The following is a 14354-nucleotide window of genomic DNA, read 5'->3' as shown; positions in this document are numbered from 1 at the left end:
CAATCTGCACATATACATATGCAAATTGGCAGGGGTGCATTATAAAAACAACCATCATCTCGCTGTCTCTCTCACACACACACAATCACACACACACACACACACACTTTGGTGTGCTTTGGCACCAAAGTAGCCGCACAAGATTTTTGGAAAATAAAACATTCTTTCTGAGAAATAGAGCAGGAGCTTTATAAATAACAAATTAAATGTGAGCATGCGTGAAATACATGCAAATGTAATTGCATGCATTTAAACAGAGACACAAACACACACACACACACATGCACAAACATACAGTATCAGTGTTTGCCCTGCAGCACACGTGTGATAAATGTATACAAAGCTCACTTCATCCATTGACACAAGAAGTAACACAACTGTCCTTAGGTTAAACATGACACCTGACGACAAATTCAGTGCCAAGTTTGATTTCTGACACCTGTCTAATTCTAGGTCACAGGAGAAAAGACACACTTTCATCACACATTTAGATTCAGAAACACAAATTATTCATATTAATATCTTTTATAAAACGAAAATTATTAAAATGAAAATGTTTGATGCAAAATAAATCACGTTCTACATGGCTGCACTTGAACTTCTGCTTTCTTCATGTCCATTTGTCATAATCGAAGACCACAAGGCCCTGAGTAAGAACAAAAAAAGACATAACAGAGGAAGTCAGACATACAGGAAGAGACCAACACCTGCTAGAAAGGTGACACCTAATCTGCTCCTTTTCTTCCACAAACCTCATCATGGCTTCACATACAACCTCTTACACAGGTTTTACACTTTTTACCAGATCAGCTTAGCGATCCTTTCTTCACAGTCACATTCTTTCCTTTACAATTTGAGGAATTTTAACCAGTATTTGCTCAAAACTAATCATTAATATTAGGCACAGAAACAATTTAATATAGATGACAGACGCACGGGAGCTGCTGCCTAAAAAGATTAATAAATCTGCCAAATTAATAAATTCTACAGTCACGGAGTGAACAAAACTCAGTTCCATGGATTCCTTAGATGTTTCTAAAAGGGATGGCAGATCAGATCAGCCATCTTGAGGCAGGGTTTTTGGGTGAGTTGAAAGCAAAGGATGCATCAGAGTCGTAATTAGGAAAGGAGCTGTGTTCGTATTGTATTGTGCACACAGACACAAACAAATTTACAGATATGATTACCATTACTGCCACGTGTGTAGATACAACATATGATCCATAGATCCCGGGATATATTCATGCATGTAAACCTGACACTGACAGAAGGTTTTTCGCCCACACAGCACAACAGCCCATTATGTACAGCTTCCATATCAAATTCTCTTCCCCAGTTTACTGCACTCTCATGTTTGCTGTTATGTTTTCAGTACACAAAAGCAGCGGCAGTGTTAAGCTCATGTTTCCCCATCAAGAGAGGAGCACCAACAACGAGCAAACACTTTTCTCTCCTCTTCCCACCCTGTTTACTACTGGATCCATTCGTCTCTCACTTTGTTCCCACGCTCCCTCCTCTTTTTTCTTCCTTCTCTGCATTGTCCTGTGCCCTCAGGTTAGAGGTTCTCTCTGTTTCCTCCTCTAAAGCCTGGAAAGAGAGGAGGACAAGAGGAGGAGAGCTGGAGAGGGAAGAGAAAGAGCGAGAGAAAGAAAGAGAGGAGGGCAGAGGCCTGTCCGTCTGCCTCCTTCAGCCTGGCTGGCTAACCGGTCTGAACCGGTTCTGACATAGGTGAACTAGAGACGTGTCCTCTTTCGCCTCTGGACAAAAAAGAACCATGGTGGCATTCCATCCACTGTCAGCAAGGTACCAGGGAAGTGTGTATCCATGTGTGTATGTGTGTGTCTGTCTGTCTCTCAAGACCTTTGAGGCCTGGACCATTGCCAAGTTCATCTGTTAATGGACAGCTACTAGGAGAGCTGACCCATCCCCCTCTTTTCCCCTCCTTTCTGTCTCTCCAGCAGCCGTGCCTGCTCACGACCCCCCCTTAACCTTCCCAACCCCCAGCCAGGCCTGCCCAGATACAGGCCCTCACTCTCCCTCGCCCTCCTCCTCCTCCATTCCCTTTCTCTCTTCCCCTGAAAGCTATATCATTCCCTTTCTCTCCTTCTCCTCCTCCTCCTTCTCCTCCTCACTGCCCCCCAACACTCTGTGCTTCTCCTATTCAAGATAAACAGAGTGCTTCAAGTTCAGGGGACACCCTGGGACCCTTTAACAAAGCCATCTATCATGCTGTCTGCCTGAGACTCCTTTGGCCATAGCGAGCTCTGCTGCTGCTATGTCTCTCTCAGTCTGCATGTGTGTGAGCGTGAACACACATGGGCCAGACATAGAAAAACTGGCCCGCTAACTTAGACTAGCTACTTGCTCTAGCTGAACCCAAGCTGGACAATTTCTCCATTGTGTTTGTGGCCCCTTCTAGCCTCTGCAAGGCCAGAGCAAAGACAGACCCCCCTCTTACTCTACTTCCATGCACCCCCTGTCTCCTGTTAAAATGAGACAAATTCAAGATGCAAAGACACTGCAGAGCAAAGAACGGCACACACACATACTGTATAGGCCACTTTTTCTCCGCACCTCGGAGACGGACTCTGCTGACCCCTCTCTGTTTCCCCTGAAGTCAAACTGTGGGACGATTAAGCAAACTGTCAACAGCTTAATAGTCTGGGAATAAGAGACTGACAGTAGGCCTGAGAGCTGTGTGTAAACACTATGGAGATTATGAATACTACACAAGAGAGAGGAGGAGAGAGCGAGAAAGAGAACAGAAGGAGAAAAGCTCTGTTCACGCAAAGATCCTACAACATCTATGGATTCGCATGGCTAGCACACTTCAGCAATTTAGCATAGGTCTGCTATATGGAAATACTCTGTAGCAGGTCCTTTCCCACACGGTGGTTTTCAGCGTGTGATTTTCAGCTTATTGTGGGTGGCAGCAATGTTGAAACAGCAGCAAGAAGGAAAATAAGGACACCACGGAGGATTGTGAATTGCCACACGGGCTAAATAAATTATGAATTTCAAAACATACAATAAGTTGATACTAATTTAGAAAGATGTTGATTCCACTTCACGCTCATTGTGGAGGCTACAGTTTGTAGTGCTGTTGAATCGTAATGTGTTATCTTGAGAGGTGTTTTTTTAATATTTAGTTGAGTCCATTAACATGAACATGGGTAGATTAAATGTGTTATTATGCAGTTAAGTGAGTGTTTCTCTCATGGCATTTTAGGCACCAAAATACATCTACTACTATTTGTGGAGAAGGCTTCTTCTTTAGAGCAGTGCTGGAATTTTGAAACTTAGTAACTATGTACATTATATTTGCTGCAACATCATGACTATTCAGTGCAGGGTTAAGTGAAACAACTCTATTTCGTGCCCTCACCAAACACTGACAAAGACTTGTGCAGACATAAGATGCATGTATGTAAGGGGCCAGAGAGAGAGTTTCCAACAAAAGCTGGCTAATCAGCTACTGACACCATAATAGCCAGGGACTATCACTCACATCCCAGTCCTACCAATACAAGACTGTCCACATCTCCCCCTCACTCTCTTTCTCCTTCCGCTTTTCCTCACGCCTTCCCTGACAAATAGCCACAAGAGCAGCCCCAAAAGCCCAGCAGCCGCTGTCCTCTCCAGCCTGCTCGAGAGTGGGACTGGCCTGATGGTTTTAGAGCGCTAAATTATCCATTAGATGTTATCAAGTTGTAGCAGGGTAATGCCATTCTGCTAGCAGCCATCAATATTTCATACATCCAAGGCCAGGCGTGCATTGGGATGCACTACGATGAACTTGCCCACCAATCCCAGCACACCGCCAACATCATCCAACTTGCCGAACTGCACGCAAACTTGGACATGTACACAGTTAGGTGGACATCTATGCAGAGTCAACAAATACACATGTTGATATAAATGCAGACAGGTACATGTTCTTGCACTCAGGCTCTGTAGAAACAACCTGGATGGAGCTTGTTTAGGAAACAGGCCCTTTTACATTTTCTGCCTTGTGTCTTTCATCCCCACCTTGCTTATGAAACAAAACTTCAACATTTTGAGCCAAGCCTTGAAATTTACACTACCTGCACTGTGTCTCACCGTGGCCTCATGCAAGCTTCCATTGCATGCTCTCCTTTTTTTCTCTCCTCCTCATCTCTCCCACCCTCCCTCTGCTTCTTGCCGTGGCCTGGCAGGCAGGCAGGGCAGACATGTTCAGAATGCGCTCCGGTAATGGGCTAATCAAAAATGCAAAACAATTGGCAATTACCGCGCCAGGCCCTAATGGTCATTAGAATTTACAACAAGGTAATGAACTGAGAGTCAGCTCAGTCCATGCATATTCATAAAGCAATCAGGCCTTTGAAGATTAAAGAAGCGCTTCAAATTTAAATGAGGGCGCCAGCATGTTATCAGTGAGATTCAGCCTGCAAAAGTAAAGGGTGCCTGGGACAGGAGTGTGCATTTATGAGTGTATGTATGTGTGCGTGTGTGTGTGTGTGTGCATGATGAGGGCTGGGGGTCAGTTTGGTGTGGGGGATGGAGTGGAGGTGGAGGTAACTCTGTGTGTGTGGGCGTGTGTGTGTGTGTGTGTATGTGTGTGTGTGCATCCATGCATAAGTGATGGCGGTGTGCGTCAGTCTCATTGGCGTGCCAACCCTTGCCTGCATGCTTTTGTGCAAAACAAACTGCAGAGCACCAATATTGCCTAAAGTGATTCTAATAACTAGATTAAAACTCTCTTAAAAATGTATGAAGCATCTATCTTCTGATCATCTTTTAAAAGATCTGGGATTTAAATCCAAGATCAAATGTACAGTTAACTTGAGCTATTAAGAGGCAATGAGCTTCTGAATTCCCCTGAGGAATAGAGCAACCTATTAGTACACATTTGTGAAAAAGTGCTGTGGCAGACATGGTTTGCATGCACATGTACATGCTAAGCACTCTCAGACACACACACACACACACACACACGCACACACAAACAGAAGGCTGTGAGTTTTCACAAGAGTAACGTCAGACACAGGGGCCCTCTCTGTCCTGTATCTCTGTGGCAGAGATAAGGCTGGCGAGCCACAGCTGTGGACGACCACCCACCCACACACAAAAGGGACAAATAGACTCACACACACCCATAGACACACACATTCTGACTGACCAAGCCCAGCAGTGGGACCTGCAGTGGGGCAGATAGTGGAGGAAGAAACAGTAGAGAGACAGATAGTGACCAGGATCACTGGGTTCAGACTAACATGACGCCCTCGTCAGCGTGGCTCTCCCGTGGCCTCAGCATTATCACCATGGGTGTGAGAAAGACAAAGCAATAGTCCAGCAGCAGCACAGCTTTAAACACCATAGTCACAATAGGAACACAAGAGGTTGAGATGACATAGTGAGTGGTGATACGGGATGTGATAATGTGATACAGACTCTTAGACACAAAATGAACTAGAAACTAGATTAGTTTCTTTGACCTCAATGAATGACAAAAAAAAAGACTCTTCGTGAAATGAAAATCTCGTCAAAATTTCATTCTCACCCCAAACAAAGCTGCCTTCCTAAAATACTGCTTCTGTCCTTTTTGCTCACATCCTGCACTTCCTGAGCTACAGCTGTTTCAAAGACACTTTTTTTTCTCTGTTTCTGTTCTGTCTAAAAATAAAGTCATTAACCTGCAGGTGCTGATGCCGGCGGCTGGCATGACAAGCCCTGACGCTGTCAGATGACCCCTGACCTTGTGATGTGACTACCTGCCACACTATTGACAGGACAGCAGTGGGACACGCTTATTTCTGAGGATAGTTTTTCATCCCGTGTGATGCGGCTTTGGACAAACAAGGTTGTTTCTGTCTTATAGGTTATTTGACAATAGATAGAAGGGGTAGGGAGAGGCAGTGTGTGCGTGTGTGTATGTGTGTGTGCGTGCCTTTCTGTCTGTCTGTCTGCTGGCTTCCTGAGCAGCCAAATCTGCAAGAGTGAGAATTAGCTCTAGAGTGGATGTTGTAAGCCTTTAAGAGGTGCAGACACGATAATGTAGCCAAAACTTTGAGTTTCCAGTCCCTTGAGAAAAACTACTGGAGCGAAATTTAGAGAGAGAGCATGAGTGAGAGAGGAAGAGTAAGAGATAGAAGAAAGGAGAGAAAGAGGGGAAAAGAGGCAAAACTAGAGGGGAGGGGACTGATATAAGGATCATATGTTTCTGACAGAGCTCATCAACTCACGACACATCATGGGGCCTCTGCCTCAGCACATTTATTACAGACAAAACACAGGTTCACAGGAGGAGGGTTTGCACTGTGTCAGAGGGGACATTACTGTGTACATAGAACAGGTGTGTGTCTCTACAGTTGTGGTTGGGTGGATACAGTTGTGTGACTCTTTTCTGAGTGTACGTGTGCATGTTTGTGTTTGTGTGAGCGCATACTTCAACTAGCCTCCACCTGAATGGCCCCAGGCTGTGGTACCAGAGCTTTTAGAAGACAGAGACACAGGAAGCTCTAGCCACGAGCCCTGAGGACAACACACACACACACACACCTGCTCTATTGCATACCTACCATCATGTGCAAACACTCCCCACTTCACCGTAGGTTCTGCTTCCTAAACCCACAAAACATGATTTTAACACACATATACACCTCCTCTAACCTCCCTCCTACATACACACACTCATATTTAGGCCCAGCCCATCCCTCAGGCCCAGTGCTCTGTGCCAAGTCTGGGCTGGCATAGTCCACAGAGGGGTGTCCTCAGGCAAGGCTTGCCAAGTCAAAGACCCTTTCATGTTCAGCCTGCACACCCTAGGTAGTAAAGCTTTAACAAACAGCCAATACACACACATACACACACACAGAGAGAGAGAGAGAGAGAGAGAGAGAGAGGGAGAGACCTATAAACAGTTTGAGTGCTAAAAAACCACAGTCATATACACACATATGCACATACATTGGTTCAACACTGCAGCTACGCTGCAGATGTAAACATCCACTAGGCTTCAGCACATCCAACAACAAAGGCTGACAAATCTCCTCCAACAACATTTGTGGGTGTTTAGAGCTTGGCTTCAGAATACAAAAATGTCCTCTATGAAAAATTCATCCTAAAAACCATTCCTGTTCACCTTCATTAAAACTTAGTGGAATCCGCAGCCAAAAATAGGACTGATTTTATCAGAGCCTGGAGCGACTGTAGGATCAAATTAGAGTCAGTTTTTACAGACAATGGTGGCTTATGTTGAAAATATTAGCTGGTGTCCAATAATTGCAATAGAATGCATCTGTGCCTTTTCAGTATCAATTAAAGTGATCGCTGAAACAAAGGCGCACACCACATGTGAGCTTGCACAGTGACCTATATGCATGCACATACACACTAGACACAGAAGAACGATATCACTACTAAGGAGCTTCTCACCCCCACCCCACCACTCACACACACTTTCAATGCAGTGCCCAGCCCCCCTATTCTTCCTGACAGTAATCTAGTTTGTGTATATGTGTGCTTATGATTGGGGTGGGTGGGGGGGAATGGGGTGGGTGGGGGGGAATTGGAGAAAGGTGGCACAGTGCCAATACAGAGCCGACTAAATACCTTTGTCTCCACAACATCCATGGATGAACAGGAAAGGCAAGCTGCAGCAGGAAGACACACTACACAGAGGTGTTGCAAGGAAAACCACTCTGTTGTTAGAATGTTTTTCCTCCTCATAGAGAAAAAGGGGAAAAGGTGGCTGCCATAATTAACTCAGTATTGATTCAAAGTCCATTTTACAATGGAGGCAGTGCGCTGGAAAGAGGCAGAAGTGTGAGATGGTGGTCGATTTGAGCGGCTACACTGGCCTCATTAACACACTTGGCTACACTGGTGAGACTGCAAGAGGTGCTAATGCTGGGATGGATAAATACAGGCCATAGTAATGTCGCAATATAAGCATAAGAATGTGTTACCTTGCTCAGAAAATGTACTGAAGAGAAACAATTTGTTAAAATACTAATTATGACATACAGGACAAGATGAAGCCTAGCTACAGTCATGCAAGTTGTGCATCCGAAATCATAACAATGAAAAGACGCCTCCTCCAATTACTCGGTGTAGGACGATAAAGCTATCATTTATCCCGCTGATAACAATCACAGTTAGTCCATGGAATAATGAACGTGACTGTAAATAAAAACTTTGAATCTACCTCACTAATATGAATCTTTAATAGTAATTATATCCAGTGAAAGATCCAATGCTACACTAGATTGCAATCACATAGTTTGTGTGAGAAACCATCATCTGCTATTTTTCTGGGCCATCTATAATCTGGAGACAAGCTACGTTGTCCCTGTGCATATCTTAAATTGTTTATCATGCAAATGATGGCACGCAGGCTGCTCTGCCCTCCTCTAACGGCCCAGAGCTCCAGACTGCACACCCCAGCCCCAGCTGCAGCCATGAGACACCCAGACGGCCTCAGCTGTCCCATAGACGGAGACCAAGAGGCATCAACAGCTCTGGGTGTATTACGGACAACCGCCCCTATTGCCCCCACCTCCGTGTTGAACCGTCCTGTGTGTCAGCTTCCTTTTAAGTCTAGCGGCTTCTTTCTGCACCATGTCTCTGCTCTTGCCTGTATTGGCTGCTGTTCATATAGAAATCCGTCTCCATCAAATTATATTTCAGGAGGAGGGTGTGGAATGGACGGGTCACATCCATTAATGTGACACAGTAAATCTTTAAGGGTGCAACATATAATACACTTGAATTAACTGAACATGAAGCCAGTATGGCAGTGAGACAGGGTGTAGGGACAGTATTTATTGAGATGCCTTAGCTCCGTGTCAGCCTCTAACTGAGCAGGGTGAGAGAACATGGCAGCTAGCATATGGAAAATGGGGTGGCGCGCTGGCACTGCCAGTCTGGATCCATCAATCTTGGACACAGAAAACAGAGGTGGGGGAGGTCGGTTTTTATGCATGTGACTGAAGTGTGGTCTGTCCAAAACTAAGGCTGCATCACCTGTTCAACCTGAAATGTGTCACTTTTTTCTTATCTTGGAAACTTGACCTGACATGGCCACACGGTCAGCGTGTTTTCTTTAAATCCATGTGAGCCTGGTTTAAAAATAGCAATGTTATAACAAAAAACAGGAAACACCTGTAGTCCATCTACCATCTAACTCATTATTAATCCAATCAAATCTGTGACTGATACATGATGTCCAAAGACATTTGTCCTGTAAATCGCACCACTGGTTTTAACCTTATATTATCCTGTAAACTCCACTGCATGTTGATTTAAATGAGCAAACTAGAACCATGTTCGGGAAGCGAACAACGGCAAGAGCCATGACAGATGTGTACGTGTTTGAGGACCGTGTGTAAGGATGTGTGTGTTATTGTCCATATGTGTGTGTGCGCACGCATATGTTTAAGAAACTGCTCACTAATGAATAGTGGTCATTCTGTATAACAAGCTAACAGCCGATAACAGTAGTGCCTTTAAAATGCCATCTGCAAAGCTGCAGCGTTGACTCATACAGTACAGTAGTGCATATTGTGGGGTGCTGCTCGGTGCATTTAGTCTAAATTAAATCACAACTGCCCAGACAATCAGCCACATCTGGAACGTGATATCAGCTGTGTAAAAGGAAATGGACAAACATTCAAATTCCACTCTGTAAAACCAGTCAGAAGAGACCCACGCATGTTTGCCCAGCAACTCATATTTTCACTAGAGTTTCACTCAGCCCCAGTGGAAAACCAACAAACCCACCCGCCACCTTACAAAGTCCTTAATTGCTCAAATCAAGAAAAACACTGACAATTAGTGGCTGTAGGGTTCCTCAAATAAGCGCTTCTTCCTTGACAGTTCTGCATAATTACATTCTCTTCTATCTCTTTTTAATTTTAGCATCAGAGTGAGCCTTCGCAGGCGCATATTTGCGGGAGTGACAGAATTGGCAGTGTCGTAAGCCAGGGAGGGATAGAGATACATCTCTCACCACCACATGAGAGAGACTGTGGAGGCCACAGGATCTGAGCACATCTGTGATGCAGCAACAAACCAAAAGAAATGCATCTTTTCTCTCTCTCTCTCTTTCATAACTCTTTCTTTGTCTGTCTCTGTGTGTGTCTCTCTCACTGTCTGTGAAGGTTTCCTTTTCTCACAATCATTTTCAGGACGACTGGTCTTCATGTGGGTTCATGGCTCGGCTGAGGGAGATTCATGGCTCCTGAATGCAGTGGCAGATATTTCACCGCCTGCCTATGCAGATTGGATACATCCCTACTGCCAGAAATCTCAGAGAAAAGTCGTTATTATTTGTAATGGACTTTCTATGAAATTGAGCTTGTGTGACATATTCCACATATGTTTAGACCTCAAAGACTCACTTCCTAAATTTTTTTCCTGCTTGTTTGTTTGTTCTTGTACAGCAGCCATTTTAAGATCCCAGTGTGATTACCTGTGATATTCTCCTGCTTGGGGATTATTCCTTGCAAGGGTGCAGATAAACAATCCTCATCCTGCGGAGTCACCTGAACGGCCACCTCCACGGGTTGACACACCCTCCGCAGGTGCTGATGGTGCGTCCGCGAGTGAGAGGAGGACGTGGAGAGGGGTGAGGCGAGTGGGGAAGATGGTGGCCTGTCCAGAGGTTTGTCTGTACAGAGGCTCCCGTGGCACTGCCTCCGTTTGTGTTCAATGAACAGCAAGATGTCAGCAAGGGGGAAGCGGGAGTGGCACTGGCCGCAGGTCAGCAGGTCCTGGTCCCCTTTCAGGGGCTCGCCCTGAGCCACTCCCAGCCTGGGAGAGTCCTGAGAGTCTTCTTCTGGTAAAACACTTGACAGTGGCTCAGCTGAATGGGCAGATAAGAAGGAAAAGTGTGAGATACAGTACAGAGGAAGACTGGGATTCTGCAGCGCTTGTAAACAAATGTGTCGGGAGAGGCACATTTCTGAGTGTCACATTGCTACAATTTATAAATACATCTAAAAGGAAAAAGGTCGGGCTGTAAAATGTGTATACAGTATTTTTAGGAAAGAAAGAAAGGAGCACACAGACTACTTTGATAAGGACTGACATGTTCAGCTTGCAGGCAGCAGCCAAACGATTAAGTTGCTTGACCCTCTTTATTGTGCTGCCAATCTCCTTTTTTTAATGAACCTAACACCTCTGAGAATCAAAAAATAGATTCTAATTTGAGTTCAAGATGATTGGACCCCATTTCGTTAAAAGTGCTGGGATCTTGTGAACCAAGGTTAGACATTGAGGGGTTGGATGTGGAGTAGGTCCCTGAAGTACCAGCAGAGAGAGGGAGAGAGAGAAGAGGGAGAGAGAAAGAGCATTTTAAAAGAAGTAATCTAGCCACGCGGTAAACGACATCGGGCAACCCGACTGGGATGCTGAGATAAGATGTGATGAATTCTTGCCGTCGGTTCAACCTTTAATTCCATGTCGGGTCAGATGAGAAGGTGGTGAGGGACTATGCAAGATAGGCCCTGTTACCTGTATGTTCAACTGCATTAAAGATGAGGGAATTCACCCCTATTTTACTGGAGCTTATCTTAACCAGCTTATGCCATGGACATAGGCAAGATGTGCAAGGCTGGGTTAGGTGGAAAGATTTTCTTCAAACCAAATAATCTCATTTTTATGCCAAGCAAGAGTGACGTGAATAACTTTGAAAACTAAAATATAATCCTTTCTTCAGACATCTGACTGCGCCAGAATTTAAAGTAGTCGATTCCAGTTTTTCCCACTGGGCTACAGGAGAAGGTCTGTGCCACAATCAGGAAAATCATTTGCCATTTTACACAATTATGACTCCCTCTAATAAAAGCGGATCAATAATTTCATTCAACTCGGTTGCTGAAAATGGCAAACGTGAACTTTTTTTTTCATTAAGCAAATACGTTTATTTTCATGCATAGCCCACACAATAGATACACTTTCTGTCTGCTGTATGAAAATGTAATAAAGTGTCAATTTGCTCCATGACAGCTGACTGCTGGGCCTAAAATGAAATTATGGTAAGTGTTATGCAGTCTAAAATACTTTCTTCTACAAATCAATAATATGAATGAATAAAAAAAAATATATATTATGCCAAACTAAATGTAACTCAGAGTATCTGGCTCAGAGCAAATAGAAACTATATTGACCCCAAAGTGCTTTTAAGAAGTATGAGAAGATATATATTTTTGTCGATCGTTCAATGAAAACAAGATGATATCAGATTATTTATAATCGCTTTCTATTTGTATGATGTATAAATAATTTACTGTTTCTCCCCTAGAATAACCCACAGGCATTACAATTCCCATAAATTTTACAATCACTTTGTACCAAAGCGGTCCTCTGATCGCGCTTGGTCAAGCAGCACAGCGATGGAGTGGATCAAGTTCAAGTTCATAAGTAGCCTACGGGATCACAATCGTGTTGCGCCCCCCATTGGCGAACCTTTAGACAATTAGTCGACAAGTGAACGCATACATGTTGCCAGATCAAAATTGGCTTCAACCGAAACGGAAACCGCATGCAGAGACAGATTTATGACAAAAGTAATTATAGACAAACGAAAAAGACAAATCTCCGTCTAAAACTTAATTTACAACAGTGAGAATGTTTGGGGTCGTCTCTCCACGTTCGCTGACGCGTGTAAGAGTCAGTTGATAAACCAGTTCCTGTTGTCATGGGAGGAATAGTGGGTAATATTTGTCCTGTAAACACTAATGTATCTCGACAGCGCAATAAAGCTCTAACATGTGATCGCAATTAATGCCCAACAATTTTTATCACACGCGCGTAAAACGAGTTTCCTGTTTTTCTCCCCCGTGATCCTAAAAGACTATCGCGCAGGGAGATTCTTACGGATTCCAAAAAAAAAAAACAAGAATAAAAAAACCCCAATAAAACAAGAGCTACTAAATGTAATTGACACCAGACTGACCGCCACACATTAAATACCCATATGCTGAAACGCCAGTCGCGCAGGCAAATTGTATTTGTGCAGGGGAACGCACACGAGGTCTCTGCGTTGTGAACAAGTGGGTGTGCGAACACCACTTCTCTGTGTCCGAAGCAGCCCAAAGCTCTGGAAAAGAATTGTGCCTAAAAGGACATGGACTGAAATAGAGAAACAGCACAACAAAGCTACACCTGAAAACTTCTCCGCGAATAGCAGCAGTGCTGAGCTCGGGCTCCCTTCATTTAGGCAAAGGTCTGGCCATAAAGCCCAAGTATGCCCTTTAATGGCGAAAGAAACCTTCAAGGCTGCGCTATCCAACACGTTATCAACACAAGTTGAAGCTTTCTGTGACACTGTGTCAAAACTTCCACCAGAGGATTCAGTAATCATTGTAAATGTATACGCAGTTTGTAGCGTTTGGGGATTTCACGCAGGACGGTGGTGGAGCCGTAGCCGCCTCACACCTATTGAAATCCCCCAACGAAGTTCAAAGGCAGGAACAAGAGCTGACTGAACTAAAGAGCACAATTACGCCAAAATGCGATTTAGCTCCACTTACGCGAAAACTCCCGTTTGCTCAGGTGCTGGGGTTTGCCTTGCTTTCGGCGAGACATGTTGGTTCCGCGGCGGCTTTTCAGCTGAGTTCACATTAGGAAATCCGTTCCTAAAAGGTAGACTCCAAATTAAATATCTTCATTGATGCGTCTGACATCCAACTAGGAGAAAAAAAAACAACCAAAATGAAGTGCAGATCACACAGAGGATGATGCGTTGCGCGCTACGTGATGTGCGGAGCTCTTCATGACTTTTTCGCAAAGGGAGAGTGATGGGGGTACGGCGAAGCCCCCTGATCTGCAAGTTCAAGTGCGGACGTGACGTTCCTGCGAACTTGAACGTCAGGAGATGGACGGACTGAGACATACAAAACATGGGCAGGGCGAAGCCGGCCAGTGGGAGGGGGACAAACCATAATAAAAACCAATGGACACTCCAATAGACTACCTATGGCAGGAGAGAAGAAAAAAAAACAGAGACCCTGCAGACACCAATGGACAGAGGGGATCAGGGGGCTGGGCTTACGGAGGGAGGGTGGAGGAGTTGTCCAAGAAGTAGAGACGCAGCAGAAAGCGCATGGAGCAAGAGAAAAAGAACATCCCTGTTTCATTAAGAGATTTATGATCGAAACGTAGAGCTATCGTGTGGATTTATAATGTGCAATGCAGACTGTATTATTACTAGATGATATACGCACCTCTTATTATTTAGTATTACGGTTTTTTTTGCTTGTAAACAACAGCCTATTTTTCCGGGCGTGAGCACGCGAGTTTATAATAAATGAAGTTTAGGAAAACACTACAGGCCTATTTTAGGCTATAATTTGGATTCGATTTCCCTC

The 14354-nt window shown here is 44.4% G+C and overlaps 1 protein-coding gene across 1 annotated transcript in view; it reads right to left on the bottom strand.

Moving 5' to 3' along the window:
• LOC137124166 (B-cell lymphoma/leukemia 11A-like) overlaps positions 1–13975 on the bottom strand; it is a 34400-nt gene extending 20425 nt beyond the window's left edge. The window contains exons 1-2 of the mRNA XM_067498882.1: positions 13518–13975; positions 10454–10846 (exon numbers count right to left, since the gene is read on the bottom strand). Of these exons, the coding sequence (XP_067354983.1) occupies positions 10454–10846; positions 13518–13572 (448 nt within the window). The 5' untranslated portion in view covers positions 13573–13975. The remainder of the gene's footprint in view (positions 1–10453; positions 10847–13517) is intronic.
• Between the last annotated feature and the right edge of the window lie 379 nt (positions 13976–14354).

Source organism: Channa argus, chromosome 3, assembly GCF_033026475.1.
Source record: "Channa argus isolate prfri chromosome 3, Channa argus male v1.0, whole genome shotgun sequence".
Lineage (NCBI taxonomy): Eukaryota > Metazoa > Chordata > Actinopteri > Anabantiformes > Channidae > Channa > Channa argus.
Note: the sequence above shows the minus strand (reverse complement) of the source record. Positions and strands in the feature narration are given on the sequence as shown.